The 25,266-nt window shown below is 42.6% G+C and overlaps 1 protein-coding gene across 8 annotated transcripts in view; it reads left to right on the plus strand.

Moving 5' to 3' along the window:
* PIKFYVE (phosphoinositide kinase, FYVE-type zinc finger containing) overlaps positions 1–25,266 on the plus strand; it is a 69,709-nt gene that overhangs the window by 631 nt on the left and 43,812 nt on the right. For 3 of the 8 annotated variants that reach the window (XM_056350203.1, XM_056350204.1, XM_056350211.1), the window contains exons 2-9: positions 2,929–3,110; positions 4,643–4,822; positions 11,268–11,386; positions 14,766–14,937; positions 15,660–15,867; positions 18,315–18,404; positions 21,571–21,709; positions 24,342–24,499. In XM_056350203.1, the coding sequence (XP_056206178.1) occupies positions 2,929–3,110; positions 4,643–4,822; positions 11,268–11,386; positions 14,766–14,937; positions 15,660–15,867; positions 18,315–18,404; positions 21,571–21,709; positions 24,342–24,499 (1,248 nt within the window). Of the gene's footprint in view, positions 1–138; positions 285–727; positions 843–2,928; positions 3,111–4,642; positions 4,823–10,406; positions 10,483–11,267; positions 11,387–12,251; positions 12,331–14,765; positions 14,938–15,659; positions 15,868–18,314; positions 18,405–21,570; positions 21,710–24,341; positions 24,500–25,266 lie in introns of those variants that run through there. The other 5 variants (XM_056350206.1, XM_056350205.1, XM_056350207.1 and 2 more) reach the window with 5 other exon arrangements.

Raw genomic sequence — 25,266 nt, forward strand, 5'->3', positions numbered from 1 at the left:
GAGGCGGAGTGCAGCGACGGGGCGGGACGGCTGCGGGGCCCCGCCCCAGCGGCCGCGGCCGGCGGGTGGATTGGCGCGGAGCTTCGATTGGCGCTGCCTCGGCGAGGAGCGCCGCCATCGGCGGGCGATTGGGCAGGGCTGGCGGCGGCGCGGCGGGTTGCTAGGGGCGGGCCGGCGGAGCGGCAGGCGCGGTGCCGGGCCGGGCCGCGGGAGGGGGGCAGAAAAGAGGCGGTGCCGCTCTGGGCCTGTCCCCGATACCTCGCACCGCTGCCCGCGGGGGGCAGGTGAGCACAGCTCGTCAAGCTCGGGTGATCTTGGCCGGCTGTCGTGTGGGCCTGTGGGAGCGGCTCCCTCTCTACGGGTCCCGGCCCGGCCCCTGGCGGCGGCGGTGGCGGCGCGCCTTGGCTGCCCGCGAGCAGCTTCCCGCGGCCTCCCGCTGCTCCCTTCCCGTCCCGCCGGGGAATCCTCCGGGTGCGCCATCCCGGGCCGCGCGCGGGCAGGCTGTCCCCTGAGGAGAGGGGGAGGCAGGGCAGGGCGCTCGGCGTGGCTCCGGCGCAGGGGCCGGCGGTGAAGCGCCTGTGTCACGCAGTTACAGTTAAATAACGAGTGTTCCGCCGCTCCAGCCGGGTGCGCGGGTCGGGTGCCTGCCGTGACATCCGCGGAGCACGGAGCGCCCGGGCCGGGCTGGCGCTGGGCGGCCGTGGCGGTGCCGAGGGGCGCGGGGCGGCCGTGGCGGCGGGGGCGTGCGGTGGCCTGGGGCCGCGCCTGGCCCTGCGCCCCGTCGGTGGCTGCGGAGGACGGTGCAGCCCAAAGCGGCTGTAGCTGCATCGCGCGGCGGCTGGGTAAGGGTCCTGGGGAAGATGTGGTGTGGTTTTGTGCCTGGTGATTGCTAGGTGTGCCTTGCTTTCTGGTTTCCCATAATACAGAAACAAGTAACTATGTTCCTGTGTGGTGGGGGGGAGGGAAGCAGTGTTTTCATTGTAGCGGGAGAACTAAAGCACTTTAAGAAAGGGTGACATACTCCATGGCTAATGTGTTGTGCAGCATAGAAGACCCAGGTGTTTCTGAAGCTAACGCCAAGCATGGTGCTCTTCTCTTCAATCTGTTTTAATTAGGCTAGTACTGCTGTCACAGAAACAATTACTGTGTGGGTGATTTTTTTTTTTTTTTCCCCTTGAAGCTAAAGTTTATTCTTCCAGAATCTCATATATGTTGTATGCAAGTTCAGAGACTTCCTTGTTTTTCTGTCTTGCCAGGCTATAGCCAGTTGTTGAGAGATGAACATAATTTCCTATAAAACTTTTTCTGGTAGACTTCAAAATGGGCTTTTTAATGTAGTAGCGTGTGTGGGAGCGTACCCGTGCTGTGCATTCAGCGTTTAAAAAGCAAGTTATCAGTTGCCTTGAGCACTGAAGAAACAATTCCAAATTTACCTGAAGATATGTTCTTGAAGGCATTTTTCATGAACTGTGGTTTTTAAGCATGCTCAAGTCGTGGGCTGAATAATCTTGCTGAAATGAACATTAGCAAAAAGTAACATGACTTACAGGGGAGAGGAATGTGGATGCTAAGGCTCAACCTTACATAAAGAACCTGACCAAAGTTTCTCTTGAAATTTGTGAATGATTTCTTTCCCTTTTCTTTCTTAAGGATACATGACTATCAGGAGAAACTCTTGAGCTAAACATGCTTACTATGCAAAGCAGCAAGCAAAAGTCCACTGAGAAGTCATATGACTTGCAGATAACATCTTTCCTTCGTTCCTTGTAGGAGTGGTCAAACCTTGCCACATGAGCTGCATGCAGCTTGTTAGCACTTCCAGTATCAGTTGTCAACCATGTGGATTTTCTCTGGACTGTGCAGATTTTTAGTGTAGCTTCTTAGAACTTGGAAGAAAATGTTCTGGTCAGGAGAATATGCCTGTAGATTCTAGGGAGAAGTTGTGGAAACTGGTATTTCATGAAGGAGCGTGTATCAGCTGCTAAGGGTTTTGATCCTTGGCACGCATAAAAGTCAGGCATCACTCATAGCTCCGTATGTTCCTATTCTGTCAAATGCTTCACTAAGTCTTGCTTAAACAAAGATGAAGGTAGTAAGCACCTTTGCCTAGCAGGTTAGAAGTGCAGACTTAGTGAGGCAGAGTGGAAGAAATCAGGTGTGTATTGAGGGTAAAGAACGTGAGCTGTGGGAGAGTGTGACTCTTGGCCATCTGAAGGTTTTGATACATCGCAAGTAGGCTTAACAAGTGTAGCTTCTCCTAATATAGAATGTGGTTTGGTTGTTTGGCTGTTTGTTTTTCCTTGATGTATCTACTCTTGAAAGCAAGGAAGTTTAGAGGTGTTAGGACAACAAATAATCCACAGTTTGGGTTACTTCTCTGGTAACTTGCACAAGGCCCTGTACTGTAGTGCAGAGGGGAAGGAAGCAGTGTGCCACTAAAACTCGATCTTTTAGTCCTGCTTTTGTTTGCAGTTAATTCTTTTTCTCATTCTGTGTTAACCTGGTGAAACAACGACCATGCCTTGTGCTTGCTCAGGTGTGCCTGTCTTGAGTTTTCTTGTTACAAGGGCTGCAGAAGTCATATTTAAAACTTTTTTTGTGATACACATGCAGAGTCTCCACTTGAAAACTTCAAGTTCCCATAAAACAGTTTAGTGGCTGTTTACTTACTTTGATTGCTCTGGATGTTTAACTAGGAGCTCTGAATTGCTCTCTACAAAGATGCTGATCTCTTGCCAGTGATTAGTCAGGGTTCATAGGCTCCCAACTCCAGCACTCTTGACCTGTGTTAATAGCAGATATCTGTGGGTCTGTGGTAGGTGGGGTGAATGTCCCCTCTAGCATCTCATTGTGACACCTTCTCTTCAGTTGACAAGATGTTTTGTTTCACCACCCTGTGTATAATGCATGTTGCTGAACTCTTTCCAGGGCACGTGAAATGGCCGCAGATGACAAACGGTCTCCGACACTGGACCCTACCAGTGATCTACCTCATTCTCCTAGTAGTCCATCTCATCTCACTCACTTCAAACCCCTGACTCCAGACCAGGATGAGCCGCCTTTTAAATCAGCCTACAGCTCTTTTGTAAATCTCTTCCGTTTCAGCAAAGGTAAGTGCTTGGGGGCATGTGTGTGCATGGATTGTGTCCGCTGTATTATTGATGCCCTCTGCTGCTGCACAAACTTGTAAAAAGAGCTCTGAATATAAGAGGATGATGTCAGATGGCTGGCCAAATGGATGGTGAATCAGTTCTCCTGGGGGAGATGTTGCATCTGCTTTTGGGTGACGTAGTAGAGCTTTGCTGTGGGAGAAGCACCATCTTGCAGCTAGAAATTGTGGCTGCCCATGAAGGTCAGAGACAAGCCAGTTAGCAGATAATATTGTATAGCTTCTTAGCTGGGCATCTGGATTTCCTTTGCCTGTATGAATTTTTTGGGGGGCTAAAAGCAGGAATAACCCTCTTCCAGCCTATATGAGCAAAATGTATGCCTGTCTTTCCAATGCAAGGTCTTGCTCCAGACTACCTCTGCTTCTCACCTTCCTGCCCACGTTGTACCTTCAGCTGGGTGGCAGGCGAGCTGCAATATTGCAGGAGGTCCACCCTTAATGTGCATGGCTTAAGTGTTCCCCATCAAGAGGTCTGAAATGTGAAAATTTTGTAAGTTAAGAAGTAATACTTGATTTTTGCTTTTATGCTACATATGTCATGAAACATATATTCTCAGTTGGCAAGCTCTTAAAGAACTATGTGAGGGTTTTTTTTGTTTGTTTCAAAGAAATACACTGTGAAGAGCAGTGAATTAATATACCTCAGTTTTGTACAAAAGCTGTGTATCTCTTTGTTGGAGGTGGCAAGCTGGTCAGCTGCTTTTGTTTAGTCTGTTCATTATCCAGCTCTGCTAAGCATACTTCTGCAATGTTTGGGCTAGGGAAAAAAAGGGCCAAGATAGCTTTTTGCATAAGCAAACTGATCTGTCCAGACTATTCTTAGGCAAAATGAAAAAAACCTACCTGGTGTGAATGCTATTGATTTGCATAGTAGAATATTGCCTGTCACTATTAATTTTTTGAAAGTAACGTAAGATGCGGTCAATATTGGCTTCACTTGTTTGTCTCTGCACAATTGTAGCTGGAGTCAGCAAAGTATTGTGCTGAAAGAATGGGAAAACAATCTTGAAACAGCATGTGAAATGAGCATGTTACTGGAATCGATGAGAACCTGTCTGTACTTGATCCTCTGATGGAAACAGGTGGATTATTATAGGCTGTGGTAACTTTAATGTGACCTCAGTACTGGCTTCCAGCATAACTGAAAAACTTTTCAAGGCAGAAGCTGATAATCAAGCGTAGCCATTCCATATAGCAAGAATAATTTGTGCTTGCCGATTTGTTTTTTTTAGACCCTTTTCACATAAGGGATGTTTCTGAAATTGCCAGAGCCTTGACAGACAAGTCCTGTGTACTGGTCTGTTTCCATGTTTTGAATGGTACTTTTCAGACTAAAAATTGGTGGTTTTTGTTATGTGTAATCATGATCCAAATGAGCCATTTGTGAGAGGTTTTTTACCCCTAGTTCTGCATGCAGTACTGGTTTTCTTTATCATGTCTGAGAGTTGGTTTCTTGCTTTTTGTCACCTCTAGATGATGGCAGGCTTTCATCCCCAGCAGAGAGAGCAGAGACAGGACAGAGTGATCCACAAGCGTTGAGTGGTGGCTGGTCCAGTCCTCAGCATCCCACCAGGGCTCAGTCTCTGAGGTCACCGGTTCCTTACAAAAAACAACTGACTGGTGAGCTGCAAAGAAGATCTTCTTCAACCCTGGGTAATTTCAGCTCTTTGTGCTACAAGCAAATGTTGTACTCGGCAGTCTGGGATGCTTCAGACTGAAGTGGAAGGAGGTGACCAAATGTTTGTTGACTGTCTAGATTGATAGCAGAATTTTCTATCGGGCTACACTGCTTCTGAGAGTGAGGTTGCACTTCAACCTCAGAAGCATTTTCCCTCCACCTGTAGCGTTCCAGCAAGACACTGTTGTTGGGGCTCTGCTGTCTTAATTACAAAATAGTCTGGAACAAAAGAGGTTGCCAAAACATATCCAATGTCTTAAAGTCACTTGAACCTTGATCCTGAAAATTTCTACTTTGTCTTGAGAGACTTTGGTTTCTTAACAGCTGCATTTATAAACTATACAGACTATAACTTTAGAGCTCATTCTGAGTGGGGTCGATGTTTGTGACCTCAAGGGAGTTATAAATGCAGATTTTTTCGCTTCTAGATGTTTTGAGGGGAATTGAACAGGAACTTGTGTCTACATGTTTTTTATTCCTACCCTTGGAACTATGGCCAAATGCTATACTGAACTTCTTCTAGCTGGAATGGAAATTGAATGTCATTTCAAAGGTGCAGCTGTGTAATGGATTTATGAAGATCTGGAAGGGCTAGTGAGTAGATAGTGGGAGTCCCTCTTGCTGTCTGCTAGGTTATTGTTGGCCACTTGTTGTGATAGCCTTGAGCAAACTGCTAAGTTGGGTAAAAATCCTGTGCAAGACAGTATTTCCAAGAGTATGGTGCTTAGTAGAAACAAATCAGACCTTAAAAATTGTGAACTTTTATGGGATTTTTAGAAAGATGTCTAGTCTTGGTAACCAGGTAAAAGGCCAGTACGGGTAACTAGCATTTTCATCTCTTAAGTCATTTGCGTGCTGTCTCAGTTGAACGTATTCATTATCTTCCTCCTTGCCCTCTAGTACTTTTTGTGCTATTCATTTGTATCTGTCACAACAAACAGATTAAGGTTTTGGTGTTTTGTGTGTGTATGTTATTTTTTGTGTTTTGGTTTTTTTTTTTTAAGCTTTTTCTCAAATGACCCAAGTACAGCAGTGTGCCCTTGGCTGATTTGCCAATTTACTTCATTCTTGGTTACCTCTCGTAAATAACTTGGCAGTTATCTGGGGATTACAGGTTAGAAACCTTTAGGTGAGGAAGATTGTTCAGTACTCAGAAGGCAGAAATAATCTTGCTGTTTGACTTCCACTGGGAATAGGCAACCAGGGAAATGAGATTTCACATCAGGTATGTGGAAGTAACTGTTGCTGCATTATTCCATCTCCTTTTCAGTACGTTCATTCATATCCCTGGGTTTAGATGAAAGTATGCTTAGAAAAATTTCATAATAAATCAGCCTGAAAAGAAGTAAAGATAGATTAAGCAGGAATTGCTGTTTTTTTGAAGAAATTTCTGTGATAGTGCGTGCTGAGTGGCCTGACTTGCTGTTGAGTATCTTTCCCTGAGTAACCTCAGTGCTCTAACAAACGTGAACTCTCTGTAATGCAGATAAAAATGTACTGAGTTGGTGTGGAGGTTTCAGAGGAGTTTTTCAGGTCGTCTCACTGTGTTTGAAGTGGGGAAAAATACTTGCATCTTCCCTCTCCAAAAATCAGGCGTTGCTTTTTTTGAAGCAAACTTTATAAAATTAAGTTTCATGCCTTCTTTTGTCTTAAAAGGTGCTCAATAATCAGGTCTTTGAGGATTTCTGAACATTGAGCAGAGGAGAATTTTACTTATGCCATTGCAGCTGATGCTGGGCTGCACAAATAATGTTAGAAATTATTTTGTATCTAAAGAATGAAAAGACCTAATGTGATTTTCAGAAACACCTGGATTGGTGGATCAGTTCACCCACTCAGTTTAGCGACAGTGAAGCGTCTAACCTAGTTGAGTTTTACTGCAGCCTTGTATCTGCAGGCCTGTTAAATGTCTTTCTAGGCTTGACCTTTACTCAGACACTTGGTAACATGGGCAAATGTAGGCAGGAAGATGCTCAAGCCCTTCACAAAGGTGTCTCTATCCTACTTGAGTTTAAATAACATGCCAAGCTTAAACAAACCAAAAGGAATAAATAAATAAAAGGTTGCTGGTGCCTCTAAAGAGTAATGGAATGCAATTGCTCCTGAAGATGCTGAATCCCACCCCTCATCTGTCTACTAGCTTGCAGTGTCTGCACAGCAAATATTCTCATGGCTCAGGGACCATGCTGGCTGACAACTGCAAGCATGGAACAACATGGAGGGATGGTGGCTTTTGCAGGAAACTGGCTAGCACTAAATATGTAGGGTTTCAGTTGGGTGCTTCCCTTCAGGCCTGCTTACATGAAAGTGTTACAATAGCACCTTACTGGCTTTTGTGAAAATAGGAAGAGCTGCTGGATGCTAGGTTTATGTAAAAGATGCTTTGTGAGTTCTATGGCTGAAGAGCCAGTGCTGAGACTGCATTGAAACCTGCGGCCTTCCTCTTGGGTGATCTGCTGCATCCTCATGTGCTGGAGTAGGGTGCTGGGAAGCTGGTGTCACTTCCACAGGGTCAGTGGGCCCAGCTGGTTGTGTAGGACTGTGTGTGTCTGTGTGTACTCTCAGCCGAGTGCTTTCAAGATGCATCGAACCAAAATAGTCTCATACTGAAATAATGTCACAGCTTGCAAATCCAGTTTAAGGAGAACTAGAAATGCTGAAATTGGAGAGGGAGCGTTGGTAGTAAAAGCACTTGTCACTCTGTCATGCAGGATAGTGCTGTTAGTGCTAGACAATTGAAGGAGACTGGCAGTGGTAGGGAATGGCAAAGGAGCCTAGTAGGAGTAAAGGAAGTCCAACGATCGTATGAGGGGAAGGAAGGCCTGAGGAAACTGTGTGGTGGTTACTGGGAATCATAAGGAACATGACTTATTACCAGAGTACCTTTTCTATTGAAAAAGGTTTTGGAAAGTGAAAATGGATGTTGTAAAATGAAGTTAAGGACAGCTTTCATCCTTTTTGTGTCGGTACTTTGTATGGCAGTGACTTGAGGAAGATGCAGTGTTTGAACTGTGACAGTGAACTTAAATATGAAATGATATGCTTTGGCAGCAAATAAGTAGAAATCAATTCTTGTTGATTTGTATTAGCAAAACTGTGGTATCCCTGGCGGGGGGTATTTTTTTTACTGTTGAAACCTTATGAAGCTCTTTGTTGGGCCTCTTGTGTTAGTGTATGGTCAGCTCTCTGTAAACTGAAAATAGCAGTTAAGTTGCTAACAAAGTAGTTACAGTGGTTTTGGCTTGTCATTCACATTTTAAATAACTGCTAAAATACCTAGGGTCATGAAAAACTCTGGAAAAATATATTAAGTGATTCAGTAATTGAGGATGCAGAACAATGGCATGACTTACTGAGCAAATCTTTCCGTGGCCTGAACTCAGAAGAGTGTGCTGAGTACGAGTAGGTAATCATAGCTGGAATGGTATTGCGGGTTCCTTCCTAGTGATCACAGTTCAGGTGGGGAGAGTAGGAAAAAAGGGAGGAAAACATACAGTATTTCAAAGGATGTATAGGATTGCCAAGGATCCGTAGCTATGAATACATATCAGAAGGATGAGAGGTACTGTTGAAATATGAGTTTGTGGTTTTGTGTTTTGTTGGTTTTTTTTTTTTTTTAGCTGTAGTAGCTGTAGGAGTTACTTTTTAGTTTAAAAAGGAGAAATAGGTTAGAAATAAATCAAATGGAAAATCTAGATGCAGTTCCTTTTGTGAGGTTTTGTTCAGCAAACATGTAGATGGGAAGGGAATGGATACAAAAAATGCAAATGCTGCATAAGCTGGTACTCCTGAAAAGATGTGTTCCACGCTCATGTTGGAGTGTCACACTGAAGGGCTGAGATGCAGCTGGCTTTTGTTTGTTAAATGCAAAATGATATCAAGTGAAAAATGACTGTCTTTGTATGAGTGTTTGGCTAGGGAAGAAGAGTAAATGGATGAAGATGTGATAGAGTTCCGGACTGAAAAAGTATAAGGACTCTATATACTAAAACCACGAGGAAGCTGTCTTGACTTCCTGGAGTTCTTTTTGTGCTTGTTGGACAATCACAAGCAAAAATTTGTGCAGCTGATCTGATTGTCATAAAGGATTAAATAACAGTTAAACAAAGTTTAACTTTATTTTGAAAAGCTGATTTTGTATGTAGCTTTAATTGTGGCTGGTGGGGTGTGTGGGGTGGTTTTTTTTGGGGGTGGAGGTGTGTGGGTTTTTCGTGTTGTTTCTTTGGTTTTTTTTATTTATTTAGCAGCATATACTGAGTTTGCTGCTTCAGGACCACTGAAAAAGCTTACCACTACTTAGATGCATAAGTGTGGTCAACCCTCTTGGGATCAAATAAAATAAAAAAAAAGGTTATGAAATCTCTTCAGAAGTGCAACTAATGGAAGTTTGGATGGTTATGTGGGCAAAGCAAGAAAAATACTCTTACAGTTTGCATGTTTACGGAAGGGAGTGTGAGTTTTGCAGATTTAATGGTGAAATAAGGAAATGCAGTTACAATGCTGAAAACATACCTCTGTAAATCATGCGTGCATTAACTGAGAAAATGGCTGTGGTATTTATAGTAATAGAATTTGAATCAGGACTAAGAGTCAACCTAAGACTGATACATGTGAGTCTTTTTATAAGGACAGTGTTTTGGACACAGTGTGTCCTGTACTGCAGAATAATAACTTCTTACATTCTTGCTCTCCAGTGTGTTTTCCCCAGAAGGGGTGAAATCACATGACTGAAAAGGAAAAAAGCCAACTGAATTTTAATCTGAGAATTGGTCAGCTTCTCTAGTAATAAACGGGTTGGCTATGTGCTCCTACTGCTGGCGGAATGCTTTTTCTAATGTAGATGTCATCCTTTTGACATTGTTTTATGTAACACGCATAGCTCAGTGTGGAGTTACCTGTGGCATTTCCTCATTGCTGTATGTGTTCGTACTTTGGGAATTGCTTGCCTGACAAGATTTGTCACTAGCTGGGCAAGGAGGCCTGATAGTAATTTTTTGAATTGGAAGCAACATTCCTGGAAAGAAGATACTATTGAATTCAGAAGTTACAGCAGGAAAGTCCAGGAATTAAATGCAGCATAGATCTTGTGATAGAAGTAAGGAGGAGGCAAAGGTTACTATGGTATTGATGTTTTCTTGAAATATTTAAAGTCCCTTTAATCACTATAAAATACATGACTTGGTACTGTCCAGAAGTGTATTTGGTTTTTTTTGTGTGGTTTTTTTTGGTTTTTTTGTTTTTTTTTTTTTTAATTCCAAGTGGCTAGCCACAGGACTGGGTTTAAACACTCTAGAATCTCTTTAAAATCCTCTCCTCTTGTGGATTCTTTATTGTACATAGGTCATTAAGCAGCTATATGTGGGCTGATTAACTAAAAAGTCTACTAAGAACCTGAAGAGGGGGCATGGAATCCTGCAGTTTTAATTGTGTTATTCTAAGGGGTTTTATCTGCACACAAAGGAATAGCCTAGTTGTTACTGCACAGCAACAGTTAACACGCTTCTGCTGGGGCTGTCAGCATTCCCGCTGACATCAGTGATATCTGAAGCAGTAAACAGAAAGCAGCCATGTCTGTTCTTCCAGTGCCAGGGGGAATCAAAATAAAATGCTAGTCAGATGGAGAGCAACGAAGCTGGTAAGAAACTTTAAACTATTCAGAAAAGTTGTTGATGACTCTTAAAAATGTTTAAGTGTTCAATGCAGCACTGTGTGTCCTGATCCTTCTGGAGAGAAGGATCCTATTTGTAACTTGTACAGCAATGCTTCAAAGTAATCTAGCATTTTATAGGAAAGAAACTTACTGTGTTAACTTTTTATTCAGGAGTCTCTGCTATAGTTAATCAAGAATGACTGTACAAGTTCTCAACAACTCAGCTTTTTTCTTGGAAAATAAGAAAAGAACCTCAAAGATGAGAACTTCTGGGAGCATTTTATTCCGAGTTACTGTTTTTAATCAAAACTGAGCAATTGAGTCCTGAGACTTGCTGTAATAATTTATAAATAAATTCAGGTTAAGGCATTGACTTACACCAGCCCTGGAGTATTCTTGCAATTACTTTGGAAGTATTAATATTCTAGAGGGCATTCTAAAATGAGACTTCAGTGCTTTCTAAAAGACTTTCATTACAAGGTTAATACAGTAGGTTGAAAGTCCCTTCTTTAAAAGCCGTTTCCATTCTCAGAGAACTTAAATCGGTTCTTGTCAACAAAGGATGGTATTTAAAATGTCAATCAAAGCAAGCTATCTGACATCAGACGCTCCTTTTGGGGGAGGAGTGCAAGGTCAAAAAGTGATACACACTGTAACTTCGTAAAGTACATACATATGTGAACATTTCTCCCTCTGATGAGGTTTTGTGTTGTGATGTGAATGTTGATGTATCATGGAAGAAATGAATACTACTGTCCCTTCCCTTCCAGACAATCGGAGGAAAGTAGAACCACCTCTTGGAGGTCATGATCCTCGAACAGCAGTTCAGTTAAGAAGCCTCAGCACCGTTTTAAAGCGCCTCAAGGAAATCATGGAGGGGAAGAGCCAGGTACTTTGGAAGGATTTGTAGGCCAGATTATCTAGAATCTGAACTGTTTACCAGGCTTCTCTGAGCTTCATTTTTTAGGTACATTGGGGGGGGGGGGGGGGTTCAGATGTTTGAAGGATGAGTGAATAAACTCACAAATTCTTGTGTGAGTGCAGGGGAAACAATGGAACTTAATGCTGACTTTTGATGTGTCAAACATCTGTCATGCTGTGGGAGTGAAACATTTCAGTTGCTCAGCTTCTTGGACCTGGACCAGGTGCTCTCATTTTAGGCTCCTTCCCACTTCTGTTACCTAATCTGGTGTTACCTGATGGTTTTATTCCTAACTGTCATGGTTTAACCCCAGCTGGCAACCAAGCACCACACAGCTGCTTGCTCACTCTCCCTCACTCAGAGGGGTGGGGAGGAGAATCAGAAAGGAATGTAAAACTCAAGGGTTGAGATAAGAACAATTTAATGATTTAAACAGAATAAAAATGTAAGAACAATAACAATAATAAAAACAGTTATAATGGGAAAGTGGGGAAAATAATAAAATCTAAAGGAAAAGGGAGAAAGGAAAACAAGCGATGCACAGTACAACTGCTCACCACCTGCTGACAGATGCCCAGCCAGTCCCCAAGCAACAATCCTCCCTGCCAGATAACCCTTCAAGTTTATATACTCAGCATGACATCCCATGGTATGGAATATCCCTTTGGCTGGTTCAGGTCACCTGTCCTGGCTGTGTCCCCTCCCAGTCTCTTGTGCCCCTCCAGCCCTCTCAGTGGCAGGGCCCAAGAAACCTTCCTCCACTTAGTATAAACGTTATCCAACAACGACTAAAAACATCAGTGTCCTGTTAACATTGTTCTCACATCACAGCCAAAACACGGCCCTGCACTAGCTACTAAGAAGAAAGTTAACTCCATCCCAGCTGAAACCAGGACACTAACCATGGGCAGGTAAAACACATTGATTGTCAAAATAATAATGAGAATTCTGATAATTAATTACATCTGCTACTTACTGTGGTAGTGATTGGTCAGCAGTGTTTTCTTTCAAGCAAATATTAATCAGTGTTAATCAAGTTTGATTCAGCTGGGTAAAGGTCTGGTGTTTGCTACTGACTTGTTGATTTCACCTTCCTCTGCTTTGTTGGACCATGCCTTTAAGGTGAGGATCCAGTTGAGAAAAGAAGCCATAACTATTTGTAAGTGATGATATAAATAGCTGTGTCTGGGAGCAAGACATGAACAGGTAAAAGTACATTTAATTAAACTGATTGAAGAGGAAAAAGACTTTTGTCTTGGTAGCTTTTACAGGTAGACTTGGCGTAAGCTCACTTAAAATGCTATTCTACTTGTAAGAGTGACTTTGCTTTGGTGGAAAGGGCAGTATTTCTGAGGGTGAAACAAAAGCATTTCATTGCAGTGAGTAGGGCATTGAGTGTGGCCCCTATTTATATTTCAGTTTGTGGCAGCTTCTGAAGGGCCTCGAGATTTTCAGACACCTTTGAAGGTGTTGGAGAAGTGCTCATAAAAACAGGATGCAGCAGTAAATGTATATGTTTAGATCTTTCTCTGAAAGCAGTATGTTAGTTGCCAGCATACTGACTTCGGTGCAAATGGTAATGCATCACTGCCCTCCACTGCAGCAATGTCTTGCTTGAGTCGCTCTAGGCAACAGTTTCTTGTGGATTTGGTCTGTCTCTGCAGGAGACCACTTTACTGTTATAGGAGGTATGTGTCAGATCCTGGAAGGGGCTGCTCTTATCAATGTTTACTGCAAATAGGGGCCAGACTTGTGTTCTGAACTCTTCTTTGTAGGCTGTTCTTATCATGAGTGTTGGCTGTGACTTGAGCAAGGCAGAGAGCTGGAAGGTGTCACCAGCAATAGCCGGGTTTCTAAACAGCCAGTCAGGTGCAGGTGGGGCAGAGGCAATGTGAGAGAGATGGTGGGCAGAGACATTAATGCTTGAACAGCTGCTTTTTTTGTGGCAGAACCAGAGGCTTGGCTTATCATGCAGAGCTGTAGCAAAACCTAATTGACATCCCCTGTAGCTTTGCAGCAGTTTCGTGGCAAAGCTCTTTGCTGCATCTTTCCCTGCTTGAAGCTTAGTGTTCATTGTAAAAATTTCTAGACTCTTTGGAACACTATAGACTACACTGAGCAGTCTTCAGCCTCTCTCTGTACAAGTTTTTTTTGGGTAAGGACAGCATGAAATTGTTGTCTCATTGATCATAGCTGTTTTGGTCTCAGAGTTGTCTAGCAGCTATGTCAAACTTCACTTTGTGAACAAACAAAAATAAACCCCCAGGGTGTGCTTTTTTTTGATTATGTGAAAATCAGAATATGGATCACCTTTCTTCTCTGTGGTTACTCTCTTCTTGTGTTATTTTGAGAAAAATCTTGCAGCACTTCCCCTTCCTAAGAAAAACTCAGGGTAGTCAGTCCCTCTGAAAAGGCTTATTGCCAGAACTGAACTCTAGCAGTGTTTCACAGTTAGAGCTGTCATGTGACCATTAGCAGTTGTCTCCATCTGTGGTAATTGTAGCTGGTGTGCTCAGAATGATAATTGAGAGATTTGTCTTGCTCTGTTCTTTATAGCTACAACACCAAATGTAAGTTTTAACTCTTTGTTTTCAAGTCTTAAAAACAAGACAAAAATTCCTGTGGCTGTATGCATGCTGTAAATCTGCTGAATGTGTGTTCCACAGTTGTCTTCACATGGCAGTTAACCTGGAGTTCAGAAACAATGTCAATCTGGGACACAGACTTTTACAGCCATTTACTGAGGTTTTGAAGAATTTGATCATATAACAGAACTTTTCACATGTATCTATAGTCCTTTCAAAGTACATTCCAGTGTTAGCTGTTGAAATGATGTTCCTGCGCTGCTGATAATTCCTGATAATTTGATTTATCTCTGGATAACCGCTTCAACTAATCTGCAGGTTTTGGGTTTCTTTGTTCTGTTTGGTTTTTGGTTTTGTTTTTTTTGTTTAACTGTGCTTGTTTGAGGGCCTGTCATATGCTAGAGGCAAGTGAGAGGGAAGAGCAATCAATACTTCATAAGTTGGTTTCTTCTTGACCTTTCTCTACAGCTCAGGATAGTTTTTATCTGCTTTGCTTGCATCTTGGATAAAGAAGGCAAAGGCTTACTAGGTTTATTCTCACAGCTAAGAACTCTCTCAGCCTTCTGACTCCCTGTAAAACCACATGAAAAATCCTTTCTGTGCATATGTGTGCCTTATACACGAGAGTGTGAACATACACACATGTATATGAATATATGAGAGTGTCCTTTTCATATGCATGGTCTATACAGCAATCATGAGTCCAAACATGCTTTTTTTATTTACAAAAAAAGGCTTTTCTCTGCTGCCTTACCTTGTAGGACAGTGACTTGAAGCAGTACTGGATGCCTGACAGCCAGTGCAAAGAATGCTATGACTGCAGTGAGAAATTCACCACCTTCCGGCGGAGGCACCACTGTCGACTTTGTGGACAGATCTTCTGTAGTCGATGCTGCAACCAGGAAATCCCTGGAAAATTCATGGGCTACACAGGTAGGGTTTACCTGTTGAGAAGCAGAACATTCTCTGTGTGCTCAGCTCTGTTTGGGCTACTGCATTTTATATTCTGGCATCTGCTAGAGAATGCTGTACAGGTCTCTAGTGAGCTTAGAAATAAGCAAAAAGAATCACAGCACCTAATTCTACCAGTTTCTTCATGCTCAATGGTGGATTATGCCATGCCTGCTTATTTTTACCAAGACTACATCCATGATGTCAAAAATGGCCACTGTTTAACAAGGATGTTCACTGCAAAAAATGTGTTCAAGTAAAAGCTGCTCTTAGTGATGGTAGTTTTAAAATTTTATAAGCCACATGTTCTAACTGAGAGTGAAGGAAACTCACCAGTTACCAAACTCTAGACGTTTCCTGAAGGAGATAATTATTTCCAGACATCAGCTGGTATGTCATATCTGACTGGCTGTTGTTGTAGCATGATTTCAGTGTGCACATGTGCTGTCTCTCCCTACCCCCACAACCTGTCTCTCTCTTACTGATCTCGCGTGTTATCCATCATTTGACTTGGAGGAATTCCCTGAGTGTACAGTTATCTGGGGTTTTGCTCTTTAAGGGGATATGAGAAGCAGACTTAAACAAGCAAAGAGGTTTTGAAACAGGAAACCCTGCTTTTTCTACCATTACACACCTTTCATCCTGTAGGAACAGAGTACTATTTGTTCCTGTTCACTTACACTCTCTGGTTCCTCTTTCCATAGGGGATCTCCGAGCCTGCACTTACTGCCGCAAAATAGCCTTAAGCTACGCACACTCCACAGACAGTAACTCCATTGGAGAAGACTTAAATGCTTTGTCAGATTCTGCATGTTCTGTATCAGTGCTGGATCCTGGTGAGCCGCGCACACCAGTTGGGAGCCGTAAAGCTAGCCGCAACATCTTTCTGGAGGAGGATCTAACCTGGCAAAGGTAAAGTGAATGGTTTCATGCTGAGCTCCAGAATCATAACTGTTTTCAGGCTGACACATACCTAGACAAAAGCTGGTGGTTTCCATCTGGGAAACTTAGTAGTAGATCTGTAAAAAGATTCTAATCCTGTGCTTGTTTCTAGTATTCTTCTTTTTGAGTTGAAATGTGGCAACTTTCCTAGTGGAGTTTTAAATTATTTGCAGTTTTTTCCTTTAACCTACTGAATCGGTGATTCTATACCAGTTGCAGAGCAGGCTTTTAGCTTCAGAGTTTAAAAAGACAAACCAAAACCCCATCCCTTCTAACTGCCAACGTATTGAGAGGCAAGTCAGTGTAACACTGATGCTTTACCTGTCAGGTTTTCCATTGAGCAAGAAAATAAAGAGATGCTGTCTGTGTAAATGAAAGAGAAAAGGTGGAAATAACCACCTGTTTCAACTGAAGTGGGATTGAAAGGACAGCTATAAAGGTTCTCCGATCTCCTTCCAAAGTATATTTCTTCTTATTGCTCTCAAATGAGGCGTTCTTAATTTTCAGGCCATGAATGAAAGAACGCTGTACTACTTATCAAATGGTATACAAGCTAATTTCTGAGGACCTTTATTTAATTTAAGGGTGGGCTGGAGAAATAGTCAGATGTGGTGTTTGTGTTCATTTCACTAAAAACAGAAGAACAGGCAGGTATGAAACTACGGAGACAATCTTGAGTCAAAGTCTTTCTTTAACTGAGGGGTAGTGTTAGTGACATGTGCCTCTCAGCAAATCTCTTCTGGTGGTTCTGATAGTTTTAAAAGGAAAACCTCAAGAACAACTGTCTTCAGAAAGTGTCCTGATTCTTGCTTTGCATGTTGCTTTTCAGAGTATGGTGCTCCTATATGGAAGCAATTAAAGAGTTGGTTTTAGGCCTAAAGGAAAGTACTTCTGGTTTAATGTCATGGTCACCTAAAGCAGTAATGTTGCAATACTTGGGATAAATGCTACCAGATTTTGAATTGGGGAGTAAGTATGTGTGCTCGGAATGCTTCTCTTCAGGTGTACAAAATAATAGATGGCATCATTAGTTCTGTCTTCTGATGTGTTATTAGTATCTTTATTATAGCAATTCAACAGCTTGTAGGCAGAACATGTAAAGGAAGTATTTATGTCTTTATTTTCGGCAGCTTGTAGTACTCAAGGGAAATAGTGGCTATTCTTGAAAGCCTAGTAACTTTCTGTAGTAGAACACTTAGTCTTGTTGGGGAACACTGAGTAAACATGGGCTGCTTTTGTGTGTGAAAGGGAGAGAGCGAGATTAGGTAATTTCCTTCAGTGAGTGTTGCTCGTAAAATGTAAAACTTTGCAGTGGGTTATGGTGCTTCTTTTAATACTGCATTTGGTATGTTCCTGATTGACCTTCAAGGGTGTGAACTCAAGACATTGAACTTAAATGCCACCACAGTGGAAGGTGGCAACTCACAGCTTTGTAATGGAAGTAAAGTTATTTTTCTAATATGTGGCTTCCGTGTGAGAAGTGGTTTGCTTCAGAAGAAAACTTGGGAGTTGAGTCTTTTCCCAAAATAATGTATTTGAGATAAGGCTCTTGCCTGTCGCTGTCATACACTGCAAAACAGTGAGAAAAGCATTTATGGGAGTGATGCTGTATTTACTTGTCTAATCTTGCTCTGCTATTTGAGCAGTTGGAACATGGAGGCATGGGCTTCTGCTTTAACTAACTTGAAGGGCTGTGACCTTTAAAAGTGAAGGAGTGGTGTACTCTTGGCAAGTACAGGTACTCGGGCAAAGTTGTATTGTGTACATTTTCTCATGAAGAACATTTATTGTGCTAGTAACGTGTCTACATCCCAGAGTACAGCCAGTATGGCTCTGTCAGTTGGAGTGTAGTGGCTTTTATCTGTTAACAGTTTTGCCAGTAGGAATTTACTTTGATGGTGTATGAATATCTGCCGTCCTTCCTCCTGGGGCGGAAGGGGAAGGAAGGCAAAGGTGATAGTGATCAGGTTAAACAGTTACAGAAGGTTGTCAGGCTATCTTGGTAAAAGCTGTCTAGCAATAGCTATAGATAGCATTGCTTGGATTGCAAAGATGATGTGTTGGGGAGATGAGGGTAATGCCTCTGCCTCCAAAGGGTGCAATGACAGCCTGCAAAGAAGGAGGATGTGTAAGAAAGCGATATAGGGGAAGAGGGTGTGAAGGCAAGATAATATGAGAAGTGGGAAGAGCCTGTATTGTCCAAGACTTATGTCTGAATGGAGAGAACTTGAGCACTGTCCTTCAAATATCATTGGCCCACAGCTGGAGAAAGATTTCCCTATTCCCTCATTGATTTAAGTCATGGGTGTGAATGAGAGGTAACATTATGGTTAACCTTATTTTAATTCCAACTGTTCTGATGCTGCTGCATGTGGCAAATCTCTCAAACATCTGTAACATGCTCCTTTTCCTTGCAGTTTGATTCACCCAGACTCTTCAACTACCACACTGTCTGCACGCCTTGGGTCTGTGCAGGAGGATGCAGGGAAGTCACCAGCTAGGAACAGGTAAACTAATCATATCTGAGTATTTTCTGTCCTGGATGCACTCCTAGCACACTCTTATCTGTAAAGCCTGTATTTTGGGGCTTGTTTTTACTGAGCATGCTGTTTCATCTTTAAAATGGGACACCTCATTACCCGTATGTAATGCTACAGAAAGACCATTTAGGCACATACTCATATGAATAAATATGCCACTTTTGAGGAACCTGTAGTTTGCTGCTTAGTCAGTCAAATAGAGGTGGTGGTAAAGAGGACAGAAAGGGGAAGAACTGGCTAAGGAAGGTGGTTCTGAGGAAGATGAAGAAAAGGGAGTTAACTGGGATATGGTAATGGTAGGCAAAGACTGAGGTCATGGAGGAGCAGAGGTGTAGTGTTCATCTGTTTGTTTTGTGGGTTTCCTCCCTTCCACCTCCTCTATCTGCTCCATCTGCACTTTCATTAATTACGATCTTTAAGTTACCGGGCTTCCTTAGGCTAAAATCCCATCATAGGTCTTTATGCAAGAGTGCTGGGTAAACTTGGAAATGTGAGATCTTTAGCAGAAGTTGTGAATGCTTGAGCTTAAATACATTGGTATTAGAAGAACAAGTAATTTCCACTTCATAGTGCTTCTGCTGCGGTTCTGGTTGCATACTTCTGTTATGGTTAAATTGGGGGAATGAAGGTGAGGCAAGGATATGAGAAGCAGAGCAAAGATAATCCAAATTTCAGTGTTGGAGGCAAGAGATATTCAGAGACTTCTTTACATTGGTGCTGCAGGAATGCAGAATGTTTAGCAATTTAGAGGGATCTGGCAGGACCAGCAAAGACAGGGAACTCTGCTGAGAAGGATGCCGGGTGTGCCTTTCAGGGAACGGACTGTTTGGAATCTTTATCTTCTGTGAGATGGGAACAGTTAGGAGAGGATAGGTGCACACTGTACAGCTGAGAACCAAAGATCTCACCTAGGGGAAGTCAAGTACTGGTGGATAAACTAGTGCCAAAAATCAATTCTAGATTTTTGGAATGGCAAGGAATTCAGAGTTAAAAGGTAAATGCTAAATAACTGCAGTAACGTCAAGACATGTCTGAAAACTTGAGGATGCTCTCGTGCATCCTGTTTGAATTGATGTTGTCTGTTTTAAAAGGCCTTTGCTGTTTGCTCACACATGCAGTAGTAGGAGGTTTGTAAGATGGACCTGGCAGGCTCAAACCACTCATTAAAAGTTAAATTTTAACTCTCTGGCTAATCATGGCCTCACCATAGTACTTACCTGTCTGGACTCCTGTTTGAGAAATAACGATGAGGTATAACCTATCTCTGCTCAAATTCTGAACCTGTGGAAACAAAGCTATTGGCTTTGGGCTGAGCAATGCTATCCTTTAGGTCTTCTCAAAGCAGCTGTAGAAGTTTCTTTGAGGCAAGCTTGACCATGCCACTTTGTAGATGAGATGAAGCAAAAAAGGTGCAGGCTGAGTGCATTTAGATGCAGGTAGCAGAAGTTACTTAATACTATTTGTTTTCCCTGTGGGTGGGGGACGTGTTGTTTTTTTTCTCAGACTGATTATTTATAGGGAAAAAACCCCAGCACAACAGTCAAACATTGCAAGCAGAGGGATTTGAACTTCTCATTTGCAGGTCCTTCTAAAGGATGGGGATTGTCATTGCAAAATCTCCCCCTCTGTTTTTAGAAAAGATAAATACAATTAAGTCCCAGATGTAATTGGTGATGACAAAGACACAGATATGAAATCTGACTGTTACAATGCTTGTTAAATGCCCTTTTACACAAAAAAATACCTGCTGACTACAGGTAGGTGGTACAGTTAAAGTAACTGTTGCAAAAAAAACCACACGGGAGGAGTGCTTAATAGTGGACTTTGATGTCAGTCTCATCTTCCACTAAGAATGCTTTCTGTTAAGCTGTGTAACTCTTCCAGTTTTAACTTTGTAAACTTGAGAGTATCTGAACAGAAGAAGAAGAAGAAGAGAGCATCTGAAGTAGAAGCAGAGTTTTAGCCTGCCTTGAATGCCTGACTATGACAGAAAATTTTTGCTTGTCACCTTTACATGGATGTAGAGCCAACATAGTTTTCTTTGATTCTGCTAAAAAGTACCTAACTAAAAACCTTTATCAGACCAGTATTCCTCCTCAAGAGACAGGGGAGGAAAAAGCAATGATTTTGAGACTATTGCACCTTCAGTGCCGCCGCCTTGCAGTACAAAATCTGAAATAGGGTGGCATTACTATTTCATGCCAGGACTCAGCCGCACAAACCATTGAGAATTCTTGGGAATTTAATTAGAGTGTCTGTTAGCCACTTAGCAAACTCTGTGAAGTTACCTGAATTTAATTCCAAAGGCTATAGGCTGGCAACAGTTCTCATCACTGAGACTGCTGCAAGCCTCTTGAGTCAGTTCAGCATTAGTGTTCTGAGCTTCCCTGTTGCTGTATGCAGAAGTGTTTTCCATCCTCGCTCCTTAGAGTGCTGTTAGCATTAATAGCTTACACTGCATGCTTTTTGCTGTGTGATGAGAAGTTGCACCCTGGTTATTCAGAGGCTTACTCTAGTTGTGGGACATTGGAGCAGAGGGTATCTGGAACTAGCCAAGATTTCCTAACAGTTGAGCTGAGATCAGATGGATACTCCGTATCACAGTACAAGGAGGATTGCCAGCTGGGGAACAGGTGTGCAAACTTCCAGACTCTGCAAGCTTTCAACCATATATTTCAGAGGGCTGGAGAGAAGGAATTTTAAATAAGCCAAGGAGAAGGGGAATCTCTGCCCTGTTACATGGATCCTGTAATGGGATCTGTTGCTGGCATGCCATCTGTCTTGCCTCCAAACGGTTGGAGCTTCTACTTAACCAGTATCCCATCCCTGCCTCGGTCTATTCAAATGCAGACATATATGAATTGCTGTGTCTTAACTTAATTCTGCTTCCTACAAAGAGCTTTACAAAAGTTTATATTTAACTTAGATGCTCTAAAGCAGTACACTTGCTTCCTAGGGATCCTTTCTTCTGCTTTGATGGGTAAGAGTCTTTAAGCAGTAAGTCTGTACTGAGGAGAGTGAACAGTGTCACAGGCTTAAGTTCCTTTTTGGCACGCTACAAGATCAATGGCTGCTCTGGTGAAGCACTGCACAATGAACACTTACATCTCAATATTTCTCTCTTTCGCTACAGATCAGCCAGCATCACTAACCTATCACTGGATCGGTCAGGTTCACCGATGGTGCCTGCCTATGAGACATCTGTCAGCCCACAGGCCAGTCGCACGCATATGAAGGCTGAGACGAGCGAGGATGAGCGCAAAATCCTTCTGGTACCTTTCAGGCTTCTGTTTGTCTTGCTCTGTGAAGGCAGTGAAGTTTGTCTTTCTTATATCATGCAGCAGGAGTATCTTGCTGCCTTTAAAAGCTCTTTTCTGAGCACTCTTACCTTACCTGGACCCCTCATTCAGGTGGGGCAGGGTTGGAGAATATTGATGCTGCTTTGGATGCTTCCATCTGCCTGAAACAAATCATAGTTTCATGCAGTGTTTACATAAAGGTGTTTACAGGTTTTGTCTTGGAAGGTGTGTTATGCAGTGTGGAGTTGGTGTGTGGTGGCTTCTTGTGGGTTAAACCCATCATGGTTGCAGCTGTATCACAATGACGTGATTCTGTATTTTCTTCAGGTTCAGATTTTCCCTTTCATAGGCTACATAGGAAACTTTAAATGGCTGCATACAGAATGAATGAGTTAAAGCTGTTACAGCTTATTGGGCCAAATAACTTGGCTCGCCTCTTTGTTTGCAGAATAAATATAACATTTTGTAGACGGTTGTACTGACGTACTTGTTCAAAGAAAAATCAATGTACAGCAGTGTTCTATGTAATCCTGTTATCTTCTCCCCACAGAGGCGGTGTTGTAGGTGGCAGTTACTGCACTGTGTTCAGTAGAAAACGGTAGGGGGTTTTTTTTGAGGGAGGGGAAGTGTTTCCAACTAATGGGACAAAAAAGATGCAGAGAAGGGAAGGGAGTGGTTTTCACACATTAGCAAATTCAGGATTGCTCCCCATTGCCAGTTTTAAATCGGGAAGGCTAATTTCTGTGTTGTCAGGTATTTACCTGCTGTCAGCAGAATGCATAGAAGTATTCCTGAAGGTGTGAAAACACTCTAGCTCCTGTTCAGTTGTACAACTCCTTTCCTGGATGTGCTGTGAATGCATAACTGTGTGTGGGAGAAACATTTTTAAGGCACATCTTTATACCACACTGCCCCATGCATATATGTTACTGAGAGAAAAATAAAATTTTAAATGCTATGAATGCAACTTGGACCAAGATTATCAAGTCCCAGTGCATTTCAGCTTCACAGTGTTTAATTTTTTTGTCTGTTTCCTTCCTTGGGCGAGAAAAGGATTGGCAGTATCACTTCTGTTCATGTCAGAGCAGAAGATGCAGTGTCAATTAATGTAGGATTTTCTGTGAATTCCCACTGTTTGTTTAATGCCCTTAGCATGTGGAGCTGACTATATCAGGAATTAATTTAAAGCTTAATATATTCCGTTCAGAAGACTAATGAACTTTGCTCATGACATAAAAGGTAGGGGAGGGTCTACATACACTGGGGTGAGCACATATTTCTGTGAACTAGAGGTCAAAACCCTTGAGTTGAAAGCGTTTGCTGTGTTCTGCCAGTTTGTCAAGTTTACTGAATTTACCATGTGAGTTAAGGGTAAACTACAAGGCGGCTGAACTGTGAAATTTCCAGTTGCACAAGATCTTGTGATACTGTGATGTGTTCTGTTACTGATCCATTTGACTCTGTGCTGTGTATGGAAGGGGAGCTGCCGACACTGGTTTTAGGATAATACCCAGGACAGTCACTGCTGGAAATAAAAGCAGAAAGCCAGTCCAGTAACAAAAGTGGAGCAAAACTCCTGGATCTCAGGGCACCCTTGGGAAAGACCCAATAATGTGGGTCTGGCAGTTAACTGGAAAACTGAAACAAGGTAAAATTTAATTACAGCTTTCCCTTCCGCCCTGTTACACAAAAATAGAACGAGTGAGGTATTTGAGAAAGTGAGCTGCAGTGTCTCTTCTCCACCCCTTGGGGTGTTCTGTGGCGCTCAAAATAATCCCAGTTCCCACTCTGCAACAACGGATTGTGCTGTGTCAAGCCAGGGCACATAAGGGAAAGCAAAAGGGGCCAGGTGCAGCGACAGCTCAGTTTGGATGGAGCATAGCCTACACAAGAGTTGACACACATGCTCAACAGGCTCCAAAATAAGTTGAGGGTATAGGCTGCAGTTGTTCCAAGTGGTGAGAGGAAGAGATCGAGAGATTCAGAAATGGTTAATTGAGTTAGGAGGGGTGCACACCTTTTTTTGCTTAGTGGCCAAAGCTAGCAGTGTCTAAAAAAGGCTTGATAATGGACAATACAAAAAGGAATCCTCAGTAACTTGAACTTAGCAGTGTGCGTTGCTGTGTCAAGTATTTGCTTTATATCTGGGCTTGATAATGGACTACTAGGCTTCACAAAGCCTAGGTTGAGCACAGATGATATAAAAAAGCCTTTTTCCAAAGGATGGATTTTCGTTGTCCTCTATACTTACACACACCCCCCTGAGTTCGAGAATCGAGTGCAAGAGGGTAGTAATGAGGATGTGTCTTGTAGGCAGTACAAAATCTTGCTGCATTAAAAACAAAATCCCCTTCAGTCTGAGGGTACCCGTTTTGTTTGTTTCTTGTTCTCAACTTTATATAAAAGGAAGGATAGAAGGAGCTGATCTCACATTTGTTTGCTGTTTCTGTTTGCACCTTCACATAGGGTGTGCAGAACAGCTTAGATTTTATGCCTGTTTGCAGAGGGCTCTTGATCTGGAAGCTGATCTGAGGGCCTGGGTTGATGTCCTTGAAACCAGTGCTAAGGTCAGACTAGTAAGTAACTTGCACATCTCCCTGTCCAGGACTCAGTCCAGCTGAAAGATCTTTGGAAGAAAATCTGCCATCACAACAGTGGGATGGAATTTCAAGACCATCGCTACTGGCTGCGGACACATCCCAACTGTATTGTGGGAAAAGAGCTGGTCAACTGGCTCATTAGAAATGGGCACATAACCACAAGGTAACCCTGGTGCTTTAGGACAGCAGGTGTCTTCTGTCTTTGTGACAGAAGGTTGTGAGTTTTAGCTGATATAGGCTACCTTAGATTGCAGAGATAGATTCTGTTGCAGGGAGGTGAGAAAGAAAGAAAATTCGGTTTTATTCATTGCTGCCTGCCAAAGCAGGTAGGGTTCTGACTCTGTGTGGCCCAAAACAACAGGGCACAGGGGGCTGTCTGGTTTGGGAGCTGGTGTGGGAGGTAGCATATGGGACAAGTATTACTCGAACAGTTGGAGAACAGTGAGTGTATTACAAAGACTGTCCAGAAATGTTCAGTAATACTCCAAAGAGCAAGTCTGCCCCTGGGATCAGAGATATATTTAATATATATATAATAGTGTTTGGTGGTTAGATTTTTGGTGGGACTGGCAGACTTTTATCCTTGTAAGCGAGTGTAAAGAATCTGTTATATTTAACTATGTGTGAACAGGATAAAACTGAGATGGTTCTTAAGCATAGACCAGCAGTCCTTGCTCAGCAGAGATGCTCAGTATCTGTAAATCAACCAAACAATATTGGAGGATCACAAGCAGTATGTCTTAATCATCTGTGGGGCACCTCAGCTGAGTTGAGAGTTCTGGCAGTCTCTTCATGTAGCTCCGTACTTGAATCAGTACACTGCTGCCTCTCCACAGTATTTTAACTAGTGTTTGGTTAAACATAGCAATGGGATACTGGTGAGTCAAATAGTGTGTCACCAATTACTCTTTCCTTTTGTACCATAAACCA

Source organism: Falco biarmicus, chromosome 8 (genome assembly GCF_023638135.1).
Source record: "Falco biarmicus isolate bFalBia1 chromosome 8, bFalBia1.pri, whole genome shotgun sequence".
Lineage (NCBI taxonomy): Eukaryota > Metazoa > Chordata > Aves > Falconiformes > Falconidae > Falco > Falco biarmicus.